We start from the raw sequence: 22,704 nt of genomic DNA, 5'->3' as shown, positions 1-22,704 counted from the left end.
TTGTAGCCAGTACGTAATTACGTTACCGACTTTTTTATGGTCGGTAACGATATAAACCATCCGAGAAACTTAGAAGCTTCATGAAATGGTGGTATGTGTAGACGAACGAAATTACGAATTTCACCGTTATCTTAACGCCGAACGTCTTATAACAGGAATAACAGTGATGGCAAAGCAAGCAATACAACCCTGGTTTTTTCAATGCCATAAAAAATTGCGCTATATCAGTAGCCATTTGCAGTCTTTACTGCCTATTTTCTAGAGACGTGAGCTTGGGATGCCTTTGGATACACAGTGTAATTGCTAAGTGTCACGCGTGAGTCAGGATTATCTACATTTGCGTGACTATCGAAATTCAAAGTGAACACATCACGTAAATGACTCAATAAATGTCCAACTTTGCATAAGGAGAATAGGAACGTTGTCGTAAGATCGCGATGAAGTCCGCATAATTTTAAATAACGAATTATCAGAGAGCTGATGCTCATTTCGGCTTTCGATTTTTTTATTCATACGCGTGAAGCAGAAAGTCATGATCGAGGCAGGACCCTGCTCTCTCAGGCAACCTAATTAGTGATTAAGATTAATAACAATGCCCAACACTGAGTCGTGCATAGATTTGCAGTCTCTCATCTCATGTTACGCCCCAAGGAATCCATGTCACAAAGCGCTGACTGAAAACTTATGCAAGTGAACGGATTGAAATAGGCTAATTAGGCCTAATTTGGCGGTGGGTTCCTTTCCGAATAACAAACAAATGAAACATAGCAATACACGGACAAAAGACTGAGAAAGACAGAAAGTTAGCTGAATGTTCCTTGAACTGACCCAGCGAACCAAAAGCTATTGTAGTGAGGCTTAATATCATCGTAAAGACGTTTGCTTCCTGTTCCGTTTTTTCCCAGAAGCGATTACAGTGAAGATCACGTGATGATCAGGAGGCTAGGAAAGTTGCAGAGTTCAAACCTCAATCGTCGACATTTCGGTGTGCATTTGTAGGAAAAGTTGGACCGAAGATCTTTCATTTGGCAATGGAAAATTCAGGTAAGATCGTTAGGGTCTATTTACCTTTGTTCAGCTTCGTTGAGTTTCGTCGTCGACGTGTCAAAGCAGGGTAAGAAATCGAGGGATCAGTTGGCGCCATCATGGAAAACTGATTCGTTCAGGATCATGTAAAATGAAGTGAAGCTTGGCTGTTTTTCCGGCATAGTAAGATCTCAGTCCAGGTGGAAACAGTGTCTATTAATTCCGCATTTAGTCACTGTAAAGTGCTGCTCTTTCTCTTCTCGAAGCTATGCGTGCTTCAGCGGGTTAAATCGATTTAAGGATATCGTGAGGCCTGTCGAGAGGCAGTGTTGATGTACACGCCACTGATGTGCAGTAAATAAGATCTTCCAGGGTGAGCAATATCAGTGCTTCTGGGCTTTCATTTGGATCAATCCGTTTGGCTTTGAGCCTCAAAGTAGGAGCTCAGCTCCTGGCTGTTAAAAGATTATTATAGGGGTTGCGTAAATGATATGTTCGATACTGTTCTTTAAGCAGATCGATTGATTAACCACCCTTGTTACCAGCTTTGGATTACATGCTTTTCATCGTAACATTTTCTTTTGCGTAGCAATTAAAACTTCGAATTTCATTTGCAATCTCTCTTTCTCGATTCATTGAAGTAATCCATTTTAGAAAACCGCCGGGCTTTTCATGAAACACTGGATAGTTTCACATTGTAATATACAGTGAAGGAATGTGGATCGTAACCGGCTTGGCACGTTTGTTTTAGATATTTGGTAAATAATTCAGCCACGCTCGACTGTCTTTCTTTTAGCAACAAAGATCAAAACCAGACAAATTAATATACAAGCCTTAAAGGAAACCTAACTAATTCATTTTTAAGCTGTCTTTTGTTTCAACTTCAAGGTCAAAATGCAGAAGCGTGACAGCTTATTAAGAGCCATAGTTTGCATAACAAATTTTACCTTATGGCTTGTAACACAACCCTTCCCTGATAACTTGCGGGGTGGGGGAGGGGGGGGTGGGAGGTTGCGTGACAATTTCAAGGAACGGTGAAGTAGAAGAAAAAGGAAAAGGAAAAAACACCAAGAAACAAAAACAAAACAAAAGTTTACTGGTTTTCTTTAGTGAATCCTAAGTATCGACACATTTTAGTAGCCCTCGTGCACAATTATGCACCCTCAAGCCTCACTTACACGGGATATTCTGACACTTTCTTGTTCTTTTCGAACGCGTACTCTTTTGATATTAGTGCTTTGTAAATTTTCTTTCATGAAAAATTCACTGGTTCGGACATTTAAAACAAGCTGATGATTATTTTGGCTATTCTAACTAAGATGAAAATTATACATTTGAATTAATGTAATGAAATACGCTTGTCTCGTTTGTTCATATAAACAAGGGAAACTGAAATAAGTAGACAGAGGTTTTAGAGATAATTTTCATTACACGAAGAAACATTTGGGAATGTATTCCTGTTTGTTTTCTCTTTTTTTCCAGGCTTCTGGGAAGACGAAATGAGTAATTGCCCCAACTTAACCAATAGCTCTACTGCTTCCGACATGAGTCTTCCCGAGGCCTATACAGCCTTTACAATGTCCTTCTTAACCGTACTGGGAAACGGTTTAGTGGTTGTCGCAATAGCAAAGGATCCATTCAGAGAATTGAGAACCATCCCAAACTACTTAATCCTGAATCTAGCGGTATGTGACCTTATCGTGGGCATTCCGTGTGAGCTGTTGCTAGGCCTTCTTCATTACTTTGCTTTGCAGGAATACAAACACTTCCATCTGGCTGTGTATACTCTGGTGTATTTCTCCATGGTGGCGTCTGCCCTGACTATTTTGACCCTGGCGTTTGAACGTTACATAGTGGTAGCAGCGCCACTTCATAGCAAAGATTACCTCATATACTCTCATCTAAAACTGGCTATAGCCTATATTTGGCTCATTGCTGCGACTGTCGCGCTGCTTTCACTGCTTAACAAAAGAAACACAACAGAATTTCGATTAATCGTTACAGATGCAATTGGTATTCCAACCATGATTTTCATGATTCTTTTATACCAGCGAATATTTTACTTGGTCCGAAGATGCATTCGTCAAGATTTCGAAGAAAGTACCGGTAGTCGCGTGAGCCTGGTGCGAAATGTGCCGCAATTGTTTGTGGGCATTGACAGGCGAGAAAGAGAGGTGGCTGTATCCGTGTTCCTCTTTGTCGGTGTCTTTTTCTTGTGCTGGGCTCCCTGTTTTGTCATGGAAAATATTCTTTTCTTTGGTTACTTCAACAAAGGTAATGGCATAGGAGATAAGCTCAAAAGAGTCATAGACTGGGCCAGGTTTTTAGGACTACTGAATTCCATGCTGAACCCCGTAATTTATGCATTGAGATACGATAAGTTTCGGAACGCAGTGAAAGCTATACTCTGTTCATCATGTTATCCCACATACGTGAGCCCACGGTGGTAATGAATAGGTCAGTTAGAACAGGAGTACGTCTCCTTTGGGACACCTGCGTTTAAAAAACAAGGACACAAATATTGGCTTCAAATGAAAAAAAAAAATGTTCCTGTAACTTTTTCGCTGAAGGAACCTCTGCTTTGGAGCACATTTGTTCAAAACAACGGGATGCAAATTTTGACTCCGAATGAAAAAAAAAATGTTCCTGTAACTTTGATATTGTTGTCCTTTCGCTGAAGAAACCTCTGTTTTGGAGCACCTTTCTTCAAAACAACGGGATGCAAATTTTGACTCCCAAGTGAAAAAAAAAAAAAAAAATTCCCGTAACCGTTGTATTGGTGTCCTTCACTAAGGTGAAGCCTTCATTCAGGGAAACACATTTCCATATCTTGAAAGTGTCCAATGGATAAAGGCTCCACCATTACTCGATTTTCTTTGTCCAGGACCTTCATTTTAGGTCTTGATATACAAACCGAACGTTTACGACTTAATAACCTTCGTAAGTCTTCGTTGGGTTTGATAATGATTAATTTTCGAACACATTCGGTGCGAATTTAAAACTCAGATAAATTGGTAAATGAATTAAATGGATAAGATTGAAATGATAGTGATTAAGAACACACTTGTGAAAAAATATTTAGTGTCTTTGAATCTTTTGCTTTAATTTGGACTAATAAATAATAGTGTTTTATGTCACTTAAGAGTCATACCACAGGAGTGGAACTTACTTTTTTGTCTATTGGCAGTTTTGTCTCCAGAATATTGAGATGCAAGAATCGAACTTATGTTTTTTTAGCAGGTTGCAGAAAATGCAATTTGGAAAAAAAATTTCAGAGTTGATATGTTGAGGGGGGAGGGGGATGGGGCTAGAGTACCTGACTCGCTCCAGACTCACTCCTACTCACCTCTTCGCGTGTTTTTAAGCCTTTGACCCCTTAAGAGTGACCAGCATGTAATTTCTCCTTACATTATCACCCCTGGATCAAATATTCAGGTCACAAGAAAAGAGAAAATGATCATCAACGAAAGGAGCTCTTGATTGTTAAACAAATTCTCCTCATTAGCACCTAAGGAAATGTATAGAGAACAGTATGGAGAATATGCATTCTGATGTTGGGGGTATAAAGGATCGAAGCATGAGCTGGTCATTTTTTAACATCTGCGGGGGAGGGGGGGGCGTGGGTTGCAGGATTCTTATTGTGTCACAATAAAATTTAACTGATCCCATGTGAGGCTGTGCCATTCTTTTGATTCCTTTCCCCCCTTCCTCCTCATCGGCAGCCAATTTTCTATAGCCCCCCTCCCCCCCCCCTTTGTCGGCAACGACTGATACTCTTTCCGTTCCACCCCTGAAAACCATGTTATATAGTAAGAGTAGTCAGCGATAAAATGCTTAAGGTGCAAAAGGATAGACGTGGGTAATAATATGTGGGCGCTGCCGCTTGTTAATTTTTTAATTGTTCAATGTTAGCCTTAGATTTCTCGGCGAGTTTATGCCGACAATACATCTGAGACTTGTTAACTCTTATACGTTTTTATAGTTTCAATATGCTTTGGCGGTAGTTTCTTGGCATTCTTTTGTAGAGGACGATCTTTTAATGAGCCTAACTTTATCCTTACGATAACCTTAACAGAGAAATATCATAGTAAAGTCTAGAACATATAACAAGTAAAAAAAAATTGATAGAAACTTCGCCAGAATAAATTTGATCGACTAAGTGGCTTAATTATCTCATATTTTCTTGTGAATTCGATACTACAACTTACGGCACTTTAACCAGCCAGTCAGTCTTCATGAATTTTTTATAAGCATTTATTCGTCGAGGGCGAAGTGAATATCGTTGAATAATCCCCGAGATGAAGTCGAGGGCATCATTAAAAAATATTTACTGAACCTGTGGCGAATGATTGTTTTAGTATAAGTATAACTTCCATGCTGTAATCACCTCGCGCGAGATGATTATCAGAGCGCGTGCAACTTTAAAGTCACCAGAGCCATGACTGTACTGAAGTGGCTTAGTGAGTATCATGAACTCAGTCTACATTGTGAAATGAAACATAACCATCCCCCTCATTGCAACCTCCCTTTGTGATACTCCAAGTTGCGTTTTCGACATAGGACCCTCCCCCTCCTCCCCTCTTCACAACACAATCTACTCCACCTCCTGAGTATCCACCCCCTCCCCCAGCGTAGAATTTACAGGCTCCTCCTCCACCAAAGCCACCATCACAATCTGCCTTCTCACCCCCCTTACCTCCTGTAAAAAAGGATTTTCCTCCTTCGTTACAGTCTTTCCTTGAGCACACCTCTCCAGCAGGCGCATCTGGTCTTTTAAAACATCCTCCACTTCCGTTAATCCCAGCTCCCGATCCAGAGTCGGGTGTATCTCCCTTGCTACTATCTGCACAAATTAGGCCACCTTCTCCGTTACTGCCGGAAGCGTTGCCACTCCCATTGACTTGATTATTACCAGGAAGACCATCTAGAGAATGACCACCCCCTCCCCCACCAGCTACGAGAAGAGGCCTCATCTGAGGAGAATAAACAACAAAGGATCCCCCACCACCACTCCCTGGGTAACTCCCACCTGAAGACAAGCCTTTTTGTCCAACAAGTATGACAAGTTTGACTCCTTTTTCTAACAGAACAGTACCATTAATTTTAGCCCCTCTACCTCCATTTACAACCGTTGGGTGAGCATGCCCTTCCCCACCGGACGCCCCACATGCCTCCACTTGAAATCTGCCAGTAAATGGTACAATCCATTCTTGTTTTCCATTGTTCACTTGCACGTCCCTGAGTCCAGTTCCTTTATAACCGGCGTTGCTGTCAGGGCCATTTCTTCCGTTCGCACCCAGCGATGTAAAATTGTACCAGACTAACAGAAATATAATCAATTTATTTGATAACAATCTACCATATAAGTGCTTCATACACTAAGAAAATTTTATTTATTCTGACGATTAGAAATAAAATCATCAAAAGCCTGTTCAGTTGTCAAAGGTTAGAAAAGGAGAGGCCCCCCGTAAGAACAAGTCACCGTGGATGAAGCGCTACCGTATAGTTTCTCTTTGAATTGGTATGTGAAGCGTTTTCAGTCTCGTACCCTTTCACTTCCAAGCAGCTACAGTTAAACGGTAGGATCTGGGCACGAGATGAGAGCGTTGTCACATGACATCGCAGCGACCAAATTGGTGTAATTAAACAATAAACTGAACCCATTTTTCAATCAAGCAACTTGTGAGATTTTTCACATATATAGTTATTTCTTTTGCTTCCACAAATTTGCACGGCTGAAGGTGAGTGGAAAACTATTCAGATCTTTGGAAGAAACAAAACATTGAAAAAACTTACCAATCTTTGTTTCACAAAAGCTCCCCGTCCATGGTACATCACAAGAGCATGCATAATGTTGCTTAATGAATACACAGACGCCATTATTTTGACAACTTCGCCATTGACAATCATCCTGAAAGGCAAGTAGGAAATAACGATGACGTACAAGGCCGTTAGGCGTAGAAACACAAATATCAATCACCTTAGTTAGTTGTAACTAAGGTGAACAGTAAAAATTTTTCTTTTAATCACAAAAGAGTGAATTTAATCGTTAGCCGTAAAACCCATCTCCCCATCAAGACCCTCTTGTAAGTGACTTTGCTGAGGATAATGTTAAGATGAGCAAAAATAATTTCTACGAATTCATGCGAGCTCTTGATATTTCGATAGGGTTACAAATTGCTTTAATTTCGCTGTTGGTTCGTGCAGTGACGAAAACTTTCAAAACATCACCCATATCTATAAATCATTGGATGCTCTCGCGTTCATGTGATATCCTACACTCATACATATAGAGTAACCCTAGGGTATGCTGATCCAATCAGCACACCCCAGGAGGCTTATGTCAATACAGTTATCAAGTTGATTGACTCGGCTTCTAACTGATAGTTTAGTAGGACATGGCAACCGGAAAAGAAAAAATAATCCTCTGTCAATCGAACACATACGGCCATTAAGATGACTGAAGCAATTCAAAAGAACCATTTCAAGGTTTTTACCGGTGGCTCAGAATTTTCTTACATGTACAGAATGTAATTGATGTTGGCGTCAACCGTGTAAAATGCAGAATTTTTCTGAAATTTAACTGTGTAGACATAGGACTAGGCTGATGTGATTGGTCTGAAGAATAGTTATACAGACTGTTGGAGATACTTCCGCTTAGTGTGACTTTTCAACCCACACGGTGCCAGCAGTGGTACAATAATCAGCGAGGTTTTCTCTTCCTTAATTTATCGTTTTATCTATTTTTCGCTCGTATCATGAATGAGAGGAAAACAAAGAGACGAGGAAAAGTTTCACTTTTAATTTTTATTGGCTGAAAAGGTGGTGTGAGTTTTGTAGATAAATTTTAAGAGCGTAGAGAAATAAAACCATGTCAATTTCCACAGCGACTATTTTTTTAGATTCGTTTTGAAATTGTCTTATTGTATCACAAAATATTTACTTTCCCAAGAAAAGCAAAGGCTCACGTTTACCATACGTGGGAATCTCTATTGTCAATCATTTCCTCGATAGGGTAGCGTAATTATTTGAGTCAACTTTGGTAGTGTTGTCCAAATATTATGAGACTCCAGCATTCATTTTAAAATAACTTGTACTCAGCTCCACTAGTTTATTAGAAATGACGAGAGTTATCAAACAAAGCTCTTGTTATTCAATCATTTCCTTTTTTTCTCTTTTTTAATTCGAACTTTTTGACAGCCACATATTTTTTCATTATTTTATTACAACAGCTTACCCGCTTAGTTCAAACGGCGATTGGACTTAAATTCATTGAAAGCCGGCAACTTATTGACCATTATAAAAACTGTGTGAGCCGCTTTGTCAAGAAACTCATCAATCTGATGCCTTATCGTCAAGTGATTCAGACAATTATACTTCAATTAAGGCCCCGTGAAAAGACGGTGGTAACTAATTTGCGTCTGAGAGGGTAGGGTGCCGGATATTCAAATATGGAGGTTTTTAAAGGTAATTTTAGCTTGTCAGGCAGACAAGCTATTGCAATTTTGTTTTCATCCTTGGACTATATTAAATTGCGGAGTACAAAAGACATTTCCGTAAAAAATTTAGGCCCCTTGTCAGCCAAATGAAACATATATGCAAATGTCTTGTCCATCCTAAATTAAAAATAAAGAAAGATAGAAAAAAGAAATGCAAATTACTGTGCGAGGTGCTGCTCGCGCTAAAAACAACGGAGTACAATTTTTAATAAACTGAATAACTAAATGTAGTGTTCATCGGAAAGCTCCAATTTTTTTTTTTTAGCTGGATTGCATTCATTCTTGAAGTTTAAACCACTGATGTTACAACTTCAGTGTTCTGTATCACGTTCTTTTCCACCGCATTGTTCTCTTCAGGAAGCTCTAATGCGGAGTTTCTTGTGTTATCAGTTTTAGTTATTAATCCTGCAGTATTCTCCACTCAGGGGTTTCTATTAAATACAATGAGGCCTAGGTTCTGTTATTCCGAAACATATACTTATGAAATACTTTCATTCGGAGAAGTGAATTTCCAACCTTATTTGAAAAAACATGGTAACTGTGAGTCTTTCGCTATTGCTATAAAACGAAAAAACGGCTAAAAAAATCGAAACATATCTTGTAAGAGCTCTTGGTTCAGTAAATAAGCCCAAAATTTGTTACTCAACAATTCTGGATTTTCCATCTAAAATCAGTATACTAGACTGAATTTGGAAGAAATCTCAGCGCGATTTTCATCTTCATTCGTTCACCTTACCGGTAGCCATTTTCATCTTCATTTTCATGTGTGTCGGGTTTTCTTCAAATTACTATTAGTGCTAAATAGGTACAGAGGGGAATTGGCTTTCCATTCGATATCAAACCTGGCAATAAGGGAGAAACGAAGAGAAACTTGGCTGTTATATTCTGTTATGGCGTTTAGTTGGTGTTGCTTACCTTATTATCTTTGGGAAAACGGGAAAAGACAAATCCCTCCTCGTGTATAAGATTGTTCTCTATAACCACAGAATCCATCAAATGCTCATCGTTCAGCTCGCATAAGCCACGGCGTTGAAGTGATGATATTTCTTTAAAGTTTATCGAATGACATCTTGAACTTGAGAGGCAAGATTGACTGCAGAAAATTTGACTGGGAGTTTCCCAGGACTTAAAGGTAAATCCTTTTAATCTAGAGTTAAGCTTTGTCAAAATTGCGCCTGGAAAGGTCCGATTTTCCTCTGCAGACAATACAGGCACAGTTAGCAAATATAATGCAAGTGAAAGAGAGAATAACTCCTTCTTCGAAACTATAGACATCTTTAGGTTCACTTATTCATTTGCATGTTACGTATACGTTTGGAAAGAGTTGCAAATTCTGTTTTACTTTTCCTTTGAGAATCATTCAGCTGCAACTATAATATTTAATCAAAATAATAAAAACAACTTGGCAACGATGATAAAGTCTGAAGAATCCATCAATGTCAAAACTTAGAAGATTAATTATATACTTTTTTCAAGTGAACCTGTCATAATCAAATAAAAGGATTCTTCACCATTGACAAAATGAATTTCGATATTAAATTAATTTCATAGTTTATAATAACATATTTGAAGAAGGCTTCTACGCCCGATAATATTCGTAACTTTGTAATCAATTTAGTTTCATAGCATTAAATGTCATTAAGGTATTGAGTAGAATGTTGCTACAACTGAAATATATATTTTCTTTCATTTGAAAAATAATTGCAGAATCTCGTAGTTGTTGATGGAAGACATTTTTCCTTTGTCTGTTGGGAAGATCATTTCGGGGTATCGCCATTGATTTATAATGGTAATTGAACTGAGTGGAGTGCAATTTGGGCTGAAATCTTACACGTGATTTCAAAATCGAACTCACGCTGCGCGCTCGTTCGATTTGAAATCACAAGTATGATTTCAGACCAAAATTGCACGACACGAGGTTCAATTACCACTTTATTACATCCCTTTTGAAATCGACCAAATACAGGACTTGGTCAGTTCAAATATTTTACTGATGCAGCACTGAGCCGGTTTAAAATTAAATTTATCCATTTTGAGGGGGGGGGGGGATAGGAGTTTTGGAAACAAAAGTTGCAAAATTTGCCACATACACTGTGTCTTTTATTTTCCTGCAATTTGATTGGTTACTTTAAACAAGCCTTGAAATCTGATTGGTTGTTTTACTTTAGTGTAGCCTCCTCATTGGCTAGGAAAAAGATGCGATTTAAAGCAAAAAGTGGTGCGATTCGTGAATAAATCGCACCAGTTAGAGCCAATCAGATTACAGGGACCAGCAGTGATTTCAAAATGGGTGTAATAAATTATTCAATGTACAAACAAACGAGATAATGATAATAATCTTAGTTAAAAGTTAGCTTAGAGCATTCGCTCTGAATTTTCGATCGTTAACTTTGTTTCACTCTGCTCTGGAGTATAGTTATTTAGTAAATGAACTCCTTTAGGCGGTTGGTTTATTGGCTGATAGTGTCCGCTGCTGAAAAATTGATATTTGCCCAAGAAGCGATACTTTGAGGGCAAATGTGAAATTTTGCGGGCAATCTATCAGCCAAGGACATCATCAGCCAACATACCAGAAAGCCAGAAGTGGGTTTATTTACTTTATAACCCTCCCATTAATTATCGTATCGCGTGTTGACAGCAAACTTTTGCCATTTCTTGTACTTTCTGGAGAAGCATTTGAGATAATTTTTTTAATGTTACTACCAGTGAACCCTAAAAATAACGAGTTTGTTTTACGTCCATGTAAAAATAATAAACATGAAAAAGCGAGACCATTAAGTTGGCTTTGTTTCTTTTCGACGAAAATAATCAGAGGACATATATATCGAAGTGGGGTATCTTGCGAGATAACTGTTCGGTTGTTTTGTACCACGTGACGTAAAGTAGCCAATAGAGTTGTGCGAAAAGCAATGTGTGGGTTAGAATCACATTTAATTGCACGACGTAAAGCAAGACAACGAGCGTATCTGAGTTGTTGTTTTTAATTCGGCTGTCTCTGACTTTAGTATTTTTTTTAGCAAAGTGACGATTTTATATAGGCGAGGCCCTTCAAAAGTGGCAAGCCCGAATATACAGAGCAATTGAGACAGTTGAGGATCCAGAAAGCTACTTCACGGGCTCAAGCAGTCAGATGCAAAAACGGAAATCGCGCTCACAGTTTCTTCAAGCTCTAATTCGGCTTCTTTCGGTATTCATATTCATGTGTTCTGATTGGCCATCGCGACTTTGACAGTAAACAATGATAACACCTTGTTAGGTAAGTACAGTATCCAATTTTTAAATGATCATTTGCAATTATACAATATATTCTTTATTTAACAATATAACCACCGCTGTAGTGAGTCAATGCAATCGTATACTACGTCATAGTGGAACTAATTCGTTTACTGGACGTTTACCGCGCCATTACTGGTAAATAGTATCTCTGCAAACGCCTTGGTAACTTTATAAAACAACCTCTTAACTTGCCATCGATAACTACGAATAATGAATGTGTATAATACGGGATCTATGGCACATTTTGATACGTAAATGATTTTTAAGAGTTCTGCAGTGTTGAATGTAATTTTCACCCTTTCACTAGCGAAACATTCAACAGAACGAGTGATGGATAAAGGCAGGAAACACAGTACATAGGCTCCAACTAGAAAAAACATATCTTTGGCGAGTGAACACTCCCGTTTTCGAGCTAATCTATAGGCATGTCCAGTTTGAATAAGTGGTTCTCGAACTCTATTGGCGAGTTGAGCCTCGTTGAATTTTCGGATGATTATAAACATGCGCATATACAAAACGAAGATGACAACCAGTTCAAACTGAGCAAGGGGATACAATACCAGTCGAAATGCCTCTGTGTCATGAAAGGAAGTAAGCAGGGTCGTAACTAATGCATATAGCCAAATGAGGAAAATATAGAACTTTAAAGCTATCCCACTAAACAGCTTCTCTCTTCGCAGAGGCATCTCTAAGGCCACGTATCTTTCCAATGTAATAAAGAGCAGAGTACATCTTGAGGCGGTAACTGCTATGACCAACACTGATCTAGATGTAATATTAAACGCACTTGGTGGGTTACTCATGACAAGGCTTACTCCGTCATCATCATCTACCCAATAAAGGCTTATCCAAAGAGGTTCACCTACAAGGCCAACCATCAGGTCAGCGGTAGCAAGGTTCAAAACAAGGTAGTTGTAAACAATCCGTAGTTCACTGCGCGGTTTCTTACACAAAGTCACAATCACCAGAAGGTTTCCTATTATAGTTATGATGGAGATTATAGCTATCACAGGTGGAAAAGGTCCTTCCTTAGGTGCGGAGGGAAGGGTTTCATTGTTCTCTGCCATCCTGTTCAGTTAAAAGTAGAATTCCTTGAGCAAATAAACTAGTAGAACTGCATGTTATAACAACACAAAAATGTCATAAACGTCAAGCAACCAATGGTTCAATCTTACGTAATCATTGTTCCTCGGGATCGGGCGTGAAAAGCACGAGAATTTTAGAACCTTTTTGATGCAACACGAGAAATCAAAAATGTAGATCGCGTTCTCGGGTGCTGAAGAATCCAAACTCAAAAATGGTAACTTGCCTTCTCATCAGACGTCAAACTTTTTTCAGTTTCGTTTGCACGTGCCTGATTCAGCAAACGTTCGGTTTTTCACGGCAGATCGATCAGAAAAAATATATTTATTACGTTATCCGTCAGAGTGCAAGATGCCTCCAGCTTGTCACGAGACACATCAACTGTCTAGAGTTATATAATAATCTGGATTATACAATATTTATTTTGGTTCTTTCTCAGGATCTATCAAAGTAAAGGTGTATCGAAGGACTTTTTCACTTTTATCGTACGTTTGATCTATTACTGAACAGAACCACGGCAACATGATATCCATTGGTTAAATATAACTTTTAGATAATGTTAGACATGTTAACAATTGAAACTGATAAGTAAAATCGGTTCCAGTTACCGTGTAAAGGAATTCGAAGTTTCAATTCGAAAATTTTGTTTTGGCCAAAAAAGGACTCCACTTCACGCATACTTCACTTAGTTCTCCTTGGGACACTGTTCAAGCCCAAATTCAACTGAGTATCATGGCGCAACAATATTTTGACAACACATGTAGGCAAAGAATCTAATCCCTTAACAGAGATTGAGCTATAATATTTTTAATTGTTTATTGGCTAAATGTTCAATGTGAGACATTTCGTTCGGCAGACAACCGCTCAGTGATATCGTAGTGTTTGGGTTATTGCAACCATGTAGGTTTGCAAAACTAAATGAATGAACTAAGTTGTGATATTTTTTCCGTTAAATTATTGATTAGAACCAATTTCCGCACTGGTCTTTAGTGGCAGATGGCAGACACCACAAATTATTACACGAGCATTAATTAAAAATTCACATCACACTTACTTGAGCTGTAAAATATAGGAGACTCCTGGTCACACAAGAAATTGAAGTCGAATTTGTGATCGATGAGCACACTACTAGAACATGACTGGTATATGGGACAGATAAACATGAGACTCAAATTGGTTTTGACGCTCACGAGGAATGTCTTGTCAGTGTGTTGCACTCAACAAACATATTCTTATCGATTTATTGTATTGTAATCATTCTGAGACACGAATTTTAAATGTTGGCTCTCGAAGAAACAAACAAACAAATAATGACGGTATCAAAATTGTTAACAGAACAAATTATTGAGGAAATTTTCATAAAAGTATATAACTATGGCTGCAGTTAAATTTTGTAGGGCCTTTCTTTTTGCATATGTTTATAGGGACAGAGGTGTCGTCTGCGTGTCAAAATGTATGGCTTCGAATAAATCAGAAAAATGGAGAATGAGATCGAGAAAGAGAGAGAAACGGAAAATGCAAAAGAAAGGAGCAGGCAGAAATATTGTCCTGCCATGATAAAATTTCATGTTCCTTTTACTAGCTAAAAGTTCTGCTTTCATTACGAAGCCAGTGTTTAAATTATAATCAGTAACTCCAAGAAATAATTTTGAAACAGCGAAGCAAAGCAAGTGGAAAGAAAGGGTTAATTAATTTGTTCTTGAATCGGTGATAAGAATACCTTCTTGAGACGAAAAAAAAAAGGGGGGGGGGGGGAAGAGGCCGATAGACATTTTTTTCCGAGTCGGAGAGCCGTTTTACATCACTGAGTCGCACTGAGAATTTGCGCAAAAGGTTAATTCATTTTACACTTACTGTTGTGCATAGCATCTTATATCAATCAATCAAATACAAACTGTCCTGTCACGTTTGGTTGTGTACGATTTAAGCTGGAATTTAGTATGAAGATGGTTCGTTGCCAAATATTCATTACCAGAGAGCTTAACATCAAAATCGAACTAAGAAATTAAAAAATTCTCTCGTGACAATATCGAATCGTTCCATTATTCAAGAGTTGTCGACTCTTGACAAGAGAACTCTGTCTCGTGACAACCCTCAGTCTTCTTGGACTCTGATCTTCAAGTTGAACTGTTCCGCTCGACTCGTCAAAGCACGTGAAATGACCAGTTATTCTAAGCGTGGCTTCGTGTTATGTAAGGTTTTGCTCCCAGGCCAGTTGAAAAATTAGGATTGCATAGTGGACTGGACTGCCGATTAGACTGAACCGGATCTGATTGTTTTGGACTTGGAAAAAATATCTAAACCACGTGGTTTAAATGAATGTTGCTCCGGTTTGTAACATTATTTCTTAGAAAAGATCAAACGTACTGTGACTTTGCATTGAAATTTAATAGATAAATCAAACAAATATGGGACACAGAAGTAACAAACTGAGAAATTAAAGCCAGTTTAAAAATGTGGACTGACTGTGAACTGGACTGAACTTAACTGTTTTATACTTAAATTTTAAATTTTTTGTTTTTTTCTTTGTAGGGGTTTTGAGGAGGAGGAGGGGGGGGGAGGGTGGAGTCTTTAGAAAGTACTGACGACAACGAAGGGGGTGGGTGGGTAATGTTTGGGAAGTTGCCGTTTGGTCGCTCAAACCCAGACCTTTGACTCTCAGTCGTCAAGGGTCTCTTGAAAGTTTTCGGAAAATAGCAGGCGTATTAACAATTATAATTTTATCGATCGGCGTGGCAGAAGGTTGGTTTTTTTCTTCGCAATTTCTTTGACCCAAATTAGATCGGCCAAATATAGTTTTGTCATTAACACCATATTAGATAATTTTCAGGGCTTGAACTATCTCTTAAATTAATCAATGTTTCAAAATATGTGAATTCTATGTTTGGGATCGTCGCACCCCTTTTCACAAAATATAGGTCAGAGCAAAGGTTTCGGTATCGAGTAAAGTCTCCGCACCAGAAAAAAAAGACTTCTCTAAAAATTATCAGCAGAGTTTTTTGGGGCGCTAGGTATCAACCAAATGCACTAACAGCCCCACGTGGCTTTTCTGGTCACTTGCCAGGATTCGAAACATTCGAGTTTCTTGGTAGAACGGCGTGAAAACTGAAAGATAAGATAAGGCGTGTTCATTGTTTGAAGAGAGATCCACTCAACGATTACTGACCAGAGGCAGTTGGTTCAATCGAAGCCGCTAGAGCCGAATTATAATTTCCCAAGACAGTGATCAAGATGAAGTGTGAAGCAACCTGATATCTCCTATCGATCGAACAATGAGATATTTTTGATCAGCTGTCGATACCATGACACCCAATGGAAAGAGAGCTCAGTGACAGATCAACTTTCATTATTCCATGACGCAATTAAAGCTGCCATTCTAGAGACCATCAAAATAGCTACTTTTAAGAGCTTCAAAGTTCTCGCAAAACATCGTCTATCCACTAGAAAAATCGGAGATGGCACACATCAGTGTAATTATACAAAACAGTAGATAGCGTTGAAGGTGCTCTCTGATTGGTTCCTCAAACTTCGAATATCCTTTGCTTTCTTTGCTTCCTTTGCTTTTCATCTCCAATTTGAAACGCACTCCACTTTTCTTTTGGTTTGTTTTTAACGTTCCTTTCCGGTGAGCTTCTGGTTTTCCATAACTGGTTAATGAAGAAATTTTCCGGCCTTTCAATATCTGAAAAGTCGGTCTGGATTTGCATTAATTCAATTATAATGCGTTCTGCAACTGATCCAGAAAACCCGCACCACCTTTCAACCAATCAGATGCAACTGAAACTAGAGCCAATTGAAATTTTGCTCACTCGTGTTGTCTGGGTTACGGCTGCATTGTTGTTTTTTCTTGGAGCTCTTACTGACGTCTTTAGATATTTCTGTTTATTCTTATCAGCTGTTGGGAATCTGACTTTTATTTTGGCTTTACGACATTCGATCGGATTGCATCTTGCTTCTCCATTGAAGACATTAGTATAGGAAATCGCATCGCTTCTGCTGGGTATTTGGGATGAAACCCCACCGTAAAACACTGAGGAGTTTTTTATTTTTTTGCTGTATAGAACTTGATCGACTTCAGGTTCCATAAATATTAAAATTACCCGAAAATAGAAGTTCGCTTGTTCAAGATATAGTGAGAGGGAACTTGGTCGATCACTAAACAGGGTTGTTCTAGTCAGTTTTGATTTGCATGAAGTTCGCAATCTAAGATGGCAGACGATTCAAATAATTCTTAAATTTGATTTGTTTCTATACACATGCCCAAACGTGACACCGGTCCTTTAATAATTAGTCTTACAAAAACTTAGAAACGATGGAAAAATAGAACATTTAATATATCGATAAAAAAAATAGCATGCTTGTTGAGTGCAACACAAGACATTCCTCGTGAGCCGCGGCGTCAATTAACCAATTGGGCTCATGTTTACTTTTAAGTCATAAGTACCAGTCACGTTCTTAAAGTGTGCTTATGGACGAGACATGGCAACTTCAATTTCTTTAAATTAGTTAAAAAGGAAGTTGAAATTACCGTTTATGCGTTGCCCTTTTCTTTGTATTACGTGTAGTTTCTGATGTTTTACAGCTCAAGTAAGTGTGGTGTGAATTTTGAATTGATGCTTGTGAGATAATATGTGATGTCTGCCATAAGGAGCCTTGGGTAGAATCTCTTTCAAACCAACTCTTCGGCGGAAAAACGTTTATTTCATTATTCATTCATTTGTTTTTTATTCATACTAGTGTTATAATCAAAACATCGTAGTATCTGTAAGCGTTTGTCTGCTAAACAAAGGTCTACTCTCTAAACGTTTTCGCCGATATAAGCAAGTCAAAATATTATGCCCGAATCTTAGATGCTTTGTTTACATGTGTCGTCAAAAATTTTTGGAATGCGAAATATTGTTGAAATCAGTGTTATAAGCTTTTGGCTCATACAGCGTCCTAAGGAGGAGTGAGTTGATTTTTAAAGAGAATTATGCGTGGAGTGGAGACTAATCACAAAGAGTCCCTTTTTTTAAACCAAAACGGCTCAGAGCTACAAATCGTAACTTCCGTTGCGCGGTAACGGGAACCAGTCTCACTTAACAGTTTCAAATGATTACTAATAATATCAAATCGATATTCGATGCTGCCGTGATTCTGTTCAGTAATGAATCAAAATACGGTAAAGTAAAAAAGTTCTTTGTTTTATCTGTCCTCCTAGAAATCGTGGGTAAGAACAAAAAAAAATGTTGTACAATTCCGCTCTTTACATAACTGTCGACAGTTGACGTGTCTCGTGACAATCAGAAGGCGTCTTAAAATCTGATGGGTAACATTGTTTGTTTGTTTCTAATCTCTCGTAATAAACCGAACGTTGTGTCAATCAGGCACGTGCAAACATAGGCCTTCAGTGGAGAAGGTCGTTTTAGGGTCTGAATGCTTAAATAACCGGGAAAGCGATCGACATTTCAATGTTTATTCAAAACTTATAACAAAATTCTCGAAAGTGATTGGTTATCACCAGCTCGATTTGAGCATTAGTAGGACATGCGTCATGCTTGTAATTGGACAGTGTTATAGGACAGTTAAAGGGACAGTTCAAACGTCATGCCTGTGTAAGTGAACAGAACGCGTCATGTGCGTGCGCTGTTGTCTCGCATTTAGCCGAGTTGACTGTTGTTTTTGTTTTTATGAAAACGTATAACCGACGTTCAGCTTCTTATTTAAATTTTGTCATAGTTTTGATTAATTGGTAACAGGACTTCGTGTCTTCCAATTCTGTCTGTAATCATACTATTGATTATCAAATCGGACTCACGCTTCGCGGTCATCCGATTTTGTTAATCACTCATATGATTACAGACCGAATTGGATTTCACTCGGTCCTATATCCATTACAAATAAAAAAAAGTTAATTTCCTTGCTTTCCTCGCCTGATACCGGAATTACGATTGCATTAGATTGAACCGTCAGTTGCTTGACGATATTCCTAGAATATTCTTCTAGAGGGTGGGAGGATTTTTGCGGGATCCCATGGTAATTAACTCTTTACACCCTAACATCCAAATGCATATTCTCCAAACTGTTCTGTATACATTTCCTAAGGAACTGATAAGAGAATTTGTTTAACAATCAAGAACTTCTTTGATCGTTGATCATTTTCTTTATTCTCATGACCTTAATGTTTGATCCAGAAGTGACAATGTGAGGAGAAATTAGATGTGAGGTCACTCTCAGAGGTTAAAGGGTCGAAGGGGGGCTTTGAGGGAGAGACCAAAGAAATTTGCGCTTTTCTTTTATCCCAATTATTCCCTTTCCCTTCCCCTCTTCCTTATTTTTGGAATCTGGGAACGCAGGCTCTGATAAGGTAAATTATTCATATTGCATTGATAAGATGTAAAACATATGTATTTTAAGCTTAAGTTTCATCTAAAAAGGCTCAGTTTTCATATACCTTTTCGTTCTGCTTAATTTAAACTCTCTAAATTCGTGTTGGAGCGAGGTTAAGATTGATTTTTTTCCATGATCACCTAACTGCAGAGCCTTATGGGTTGGATCGGGCAAATTTCTTTGTGACACGACCAAATCCTCCCCCCACCGGCGAAAAATGATGACTGCCTATTCATTAAGTTTTTTTAATTATCTTCATCAATGACAGTTCTACTTGGTTGATTTTTCTCATCAAGCAAATCCAACATCAACAAAGTAGGATGGCAGAGGACAATGAAACCCTTCCCCCGACGAATCAGGAAGAAAAATTCAATGGACTTTTTCCACTTGTGATAGCTATAATTTCCATTATAACTATAGTAGGGAACCTTCTGGTGATTGTGACTTTGTATAAGAAACCGCGCACTGAATTACGGATCGTTTCCAACAGCCTTGTGTTGAACCTTGCTATCGCTGACCTGATGATGGGCTTTGTAGGTGAACCTCTTTGGATAAGCCTTCATTGGGTAGATGGTGGAGTAAGCATGATGTTAATGAGCGACTCACCAAGTACGTTGTATGTCACAACTAGATCAGTGTTGGTCATAACAGCTACCGCTTCAAGATGCACTTTGTTCTTTCTTACAGTGGAGAGATATGTGGCCTTAGAGATGCCTCTACGAAGAGAAAAGCTGTTTGGTGGAATGGCTTTGAAATTATACATTTTTCTTATTTGGCTTGATGGATCAGTTACCGCCCTACTCATTTCCTTTCATGACACAAATGCAATACGGCTAATTTTCTATATCCTTCCTCAGTTTGAACTGGTTGTCATCTTCGTTTTGTATGTGCGCATGTTCATAATCATCCGAAAATTCAACAAGATTCTACTCGCCAATGAAGTCCGACAACCGCTTGTTCAATCAGGAGATGCGTTTAAATTGGCTCGAAAACGGGAGTTTTCCTTTGCAAAGAACATTTTTCTTCTAGTTGGAACATTTTTATTGTGCTATCTACCATTTTCTGTCACTCGCGTTGTTGAATACTTCAGCGACGGAGTGCGAACTTCACTTTTTTTTCAAGAATTGTTACTAATCCTATACGTATCAAAATGCGCTCTAGATCCCATATTATACACATTTATTATTCCAGGTTATCGATGGCGAGTTAAAGAGATGGTCTATAACTTTGCGAAGACCTGCGCCGACCGATTACCATCAGCTAGTAATGGCGCAGGAAACCCCTAAAAAACGCTTTATCATCACTAAACGTCTGGTTTTAAGTTATTAACGTTCTGACATACCATAGCCTTAGTTGTTGAATGAAATATGTTATGGATAACGACTGTAAAAAAAAGTTTCTGGAAATTTCTAGAAAGCCTATTCATGTTGACATGTTACACGACTGCCCATTGTCATACTATGGAAACATATTGTATTCGGTTATATGTAGTTATGATGCAACACCACAAAAATAGTTGAGTTGTATGCTTCCGGATTGTTCGAGAACACTTTGTAAATGTATATAATTTATGAACTCAGTCGTGTAGTAGTTGTTGCTGTTTTAATCGAAAGTGACGTACCGACTATCTGTGAAGCTATGCTGAGAGAGAGCTACTGTGGAAGATTGCTCATTTCAAGGCGATTGGATACAACTGGGATATATTGTCAGTGGTGAGCTAAGTTAAAATCTCTTGGGGACTCTAGAGTGTATTTCTGAGGATATCGAGAGTCAATGGGCACTCACAAAAAAATCGATTTTTTTTGTATTTTGCCATAAAATTCCCTTGTACTTAAGGAAATATAGTGAAAGGTTCCATCGACCTATTTTACGGGAGAAATTTTCAAGAGTTTGAAAATTCAGTTTTAATGCAATTAAATACGTAAATGTTTGTATTTCTTACGGTGGTCTCCGGAAACATAAAACTATCTTACGAAACCGTGGAAGCATCAGTGTGAAAAGTTTTGGTAAGCTGAATATCGATATTGACGTCGGCAAACCTTCAGCAGTTGGAAGACACACAATAGAATTTTCCGCGTTGAAGGCTTTGGAAATATAGTGAGTCCGACAAAAGACAAACGTAAAAGGTAACCCGATAACAATTAGTCGTTCAGGCTAAACGATTAATTGTTACCACTACACCTGAAAATTCTTTTGAGTGCGCGTCGAAACTTCGCCGTACGCAGAGCGTAAGCGATAGGATTGGCCAGCGGATGCACAAATATCAAGCTTTCGAATATTAAGTCAAGTTTTTTAGGAATACAATCGTCGTGATCACAACACTGTCTGATGTTTTCCACAATGAAAAGCGGACTCCAACATACGGTAACCAAGCCAGTAAGGATGAATACAGAGAGAGCTACGCCTCTTTCCCTCCTTTTAAGTCTTTCCATTCTTTGACTTTTTGGTGTTAAGGGTTGGAGCTCTCTTCTTTGATCGCCTGTTGCAAAATATCGATGCAGCTGTTTTCTGATCAGCAGAAAGATCCGTGTGTAGCAAGCAAATAACAGGATCAATACAGGAACTCCGATAGCATCAGCGATAAAAAGCCTATAACTGTCAAATGAGTCCCATCCGAGCATAGGAAGAGAGGCTGTTAGCGCAGCGAAAAGCCAGATGGACATAATGCCTACAGTGCAATAACTCGTCGTTGTCGAGTTATCGTCACTCTTAGCGGATGATATGACAATAAGTCTTTCAACAGCGAGGCCCAGGATTGTAAGAAATGAGGCACAAATAGCAAAATACATCGTGATGTACCCTGCTTTGATGACACTCTTATTACCAGGAAACCAGTGAAGAATAGCAAAGAGTAACTCGGTTGGAAAACCCATAAGTAGATCACAAACAGCCAGATTTAATATGAGATAGTTTGCTGTTCCTTTAAGCTGCTTGAATGGATCTTTCCAGATTGTCATTATCACTAGAGAATTCAAAGCCACGGTCAACACCGAGACGGAAACGAGGAATGCTGTCTGAGCCAGAGTCACTGGGTCTATTGTGGAAAAATATATTATTCATTAGCTTGAAGACAGAGTAGAAAAAACTGTCAGCGCTGTCGACTGTGGTAAGAGACGTTCCTGTCTTACCAACCCTTCTCGTTCCGTTATTGTGCAGTTTGGCACATGACTGCCCCAGTGCATCTTTACACTTTGAAAGTGGGCACGGATTAACTATCAGTGAGACCAAGGGGGGAGACTTAGGGGTTACACAGCAGCATCTTTTTTTTAATGGAAACTGGGATGAGTTGTAAATGATGCCCTCCCTCCCCCCCGAATGTGATGGGCCACTTAGATTTGTGCGAAAGATTATTTCTAATTACGTTTGAAAATGAAGACTAGTCAGCCGTAAGATTAGTGCTTCCATGTATATTTAACAGTTGTTCGGCAAGGTCTTGCATAAAAACAGAAAC

The 22,704-nt window shown here is 38.7% G+C and overlaps 5 protein-coding genes across 7 annotated transcripts in view; 2 read left to right on the top strand and 3 right to left on the bottom strand.

Annotated features, from left to right (window-relative positions):
• The first annotated feature begins 925 nt into the window (after nucleotides 1–925).
• LOC113685431 (adenosine receptor A3) lies at nucleotides 926–4,163 on the top strand. Its single transcript, XM_027202945.2, has 2 exons — nucleotides 926–1,044; nucleotides 2,509–4,163. Exons 1-2 carry the CDS (start codon nucleotides 1,032–1,034, stop codon nucleotides 3,474–3,476), a joined length of 981 nt encoding a protein of 326 aa, XP_027058746.2. The 5' UTR covers nucleotides 926–1,031; the 3' UTR covers nucleotides 3,477–4,163.
• A 1,191-nt stretch (nucleotides 4,164–5,354) lies between these two features.
• On the bottom strand, nucleotides 5,355–9,856 carry LOC113685417 (uncharacterized). The gene is made up of 3 exons (XM_089200338.1): nucleotides 9,441–9,856; nucleotides 6,823–6,937; nucleotides 5,355–6,346 (listed from the first exon to the last, which is right to left on the bottom strand). The coding sequence occupies exons 1-3, from the start codon at nucleotides 9,798–9,800 to the stop codon at nucleotides 5,502–5,504; spliced, it is 1,320 nt and encodes a 439-aa protein (XP_089056464.1). The 5' UTR covers nucleotides 9,801–9,856; the 3' UTR covers nucleotides 5,355–5,501.
• Nucleotides 9,857–11,812: 1,956 nt separating this feature from the next.
• LOC113685395 (adenosine receptor A2a) lies at nucleotides 11,813–13,164 on the bottom strand. The gene has a single exon (XM_027202906.2). The coding sequence runs from the start codon at nucleotides 12,866–12,868 to the stop codon at nucleotides 11,909–11,911; it is 960 nt and encodes a 319-aa protein (XP_027058707.2). The 5' UTR covers nucleotides 12,869–13,164; the 3' UTR covers nucleotides 11,813–11,908.
• Nucleotides 13,165–17,339: 4,175 nt separating this feature from the next.
• Nucleotides 17,340–21,183, top strand: LOC113685397 (beta-4C adrenergic receptor-like). 3 transcript variants are annotated; one of them, XM_089200335.1, is made up of 2 exons: nucleotides 17,340–17,471; nucleotides 19,550–21,183. In XM_089200335.1, the coding sequence occupies exon 2, from the start codon at nucleotides 19,574–19,576 to the stop codon at nucleotides 20,537–20,539; it is 966 nt and encodes a 321-aa protein (XP_089056461.1). In that variant the 5' UTR covers nucleotides 17,340–17,471; nucleotides 19,550–19,573; the 3' UTR covers nucleotides 20,540–21,183. The 3 variants fall into 3 exon arrangements, with proteins under 3 accessions (XP_089056461.1, XP_027058708.2, XP_089056462.1); XM_027202907.2 differs by having other exon boundaries at nucleotides 19,522–20,829; XM_089200336.1 differs by lacking the exon at nucleotides 17,340–17,471 and adding an exon at nucleotides 18,353–18,478 and having other exon boundaries at nucleotides 19,550–20,829.
• LOC113685399 (sphingosine 1-phosphate receptor 1) overlaps nucleotides 20,416–22,704 on the bottom strand; it is a 4,116-nt gene continuing 1,827 nt past the window's right edge. The window contains exon 2 of the mRNA XM_027202909.2: nucleotides 20,416–22,287. Within this exon, the coding sequence (XP_027058710.2) occupies nucleotides 21,416–22,287 (872 nt within the window). The 3' untranslated portion in view covers nucleotides 20,416–21,415. The remainder of the gene's footprint in view (nucleotides 22,288–22,704) is intronic.

Source organism: Pocillopora damicornis, chromosome 3, assembly GCF_964200805.1.
Source record: "Pocillopora damicornis chromosome 3, jaPocDami1.2, whole genome shotgun sequence".
NCBI lineage: Eukaryota > Metazoa > Cnidaria > Anthozoa > Scleractinia > Pocilloporidae > Pocillopora > Pocillopora damicornis.
Note: the sequence above shows the minus strand (reverse complement) of the source record. Positions and strands in the feature narration are given on the sequence as shown.

Bases quoted from the DNA above. Each gene is read 5' to 3' on its own strand.
- LOC113685417 (XM_089200338.1), bottom strand. From the start codon at position 9,800: ATGTCTATAGTTTCGAAGAAGGAGTTATTCTCTCTTTCACTTGCATTA. The intron at 6,938-9,440 runs GTAAGCAACACC...CTTGCCTTTCAG, and splicing joins GTTTTCCCAAAGATAATAAG to GATGATTGTCAATGGCGAAG. The intron at 6,347-6,822 runs GTAAGTTTTTTC...TATTTCTGTTAG, and splicing joins CTTTTGTGAAACAAAGATTG to TCTGGTACAATTTTACATCG.
- LOC113685395 (XM_027202906.2), bottom strand. From the start codon at position 12,868: ATGGCAGAGAACAATGAAACCCTTCCCTCCGCACCTAAGGAAGGACCT.
- LOC113685397 (XM_089200335.1), top strand. From the start codon at position 19,574: ATGGCAGAGGACAATGAAACCCTTCCCCCGACGAATCAGGAAGAAAAA.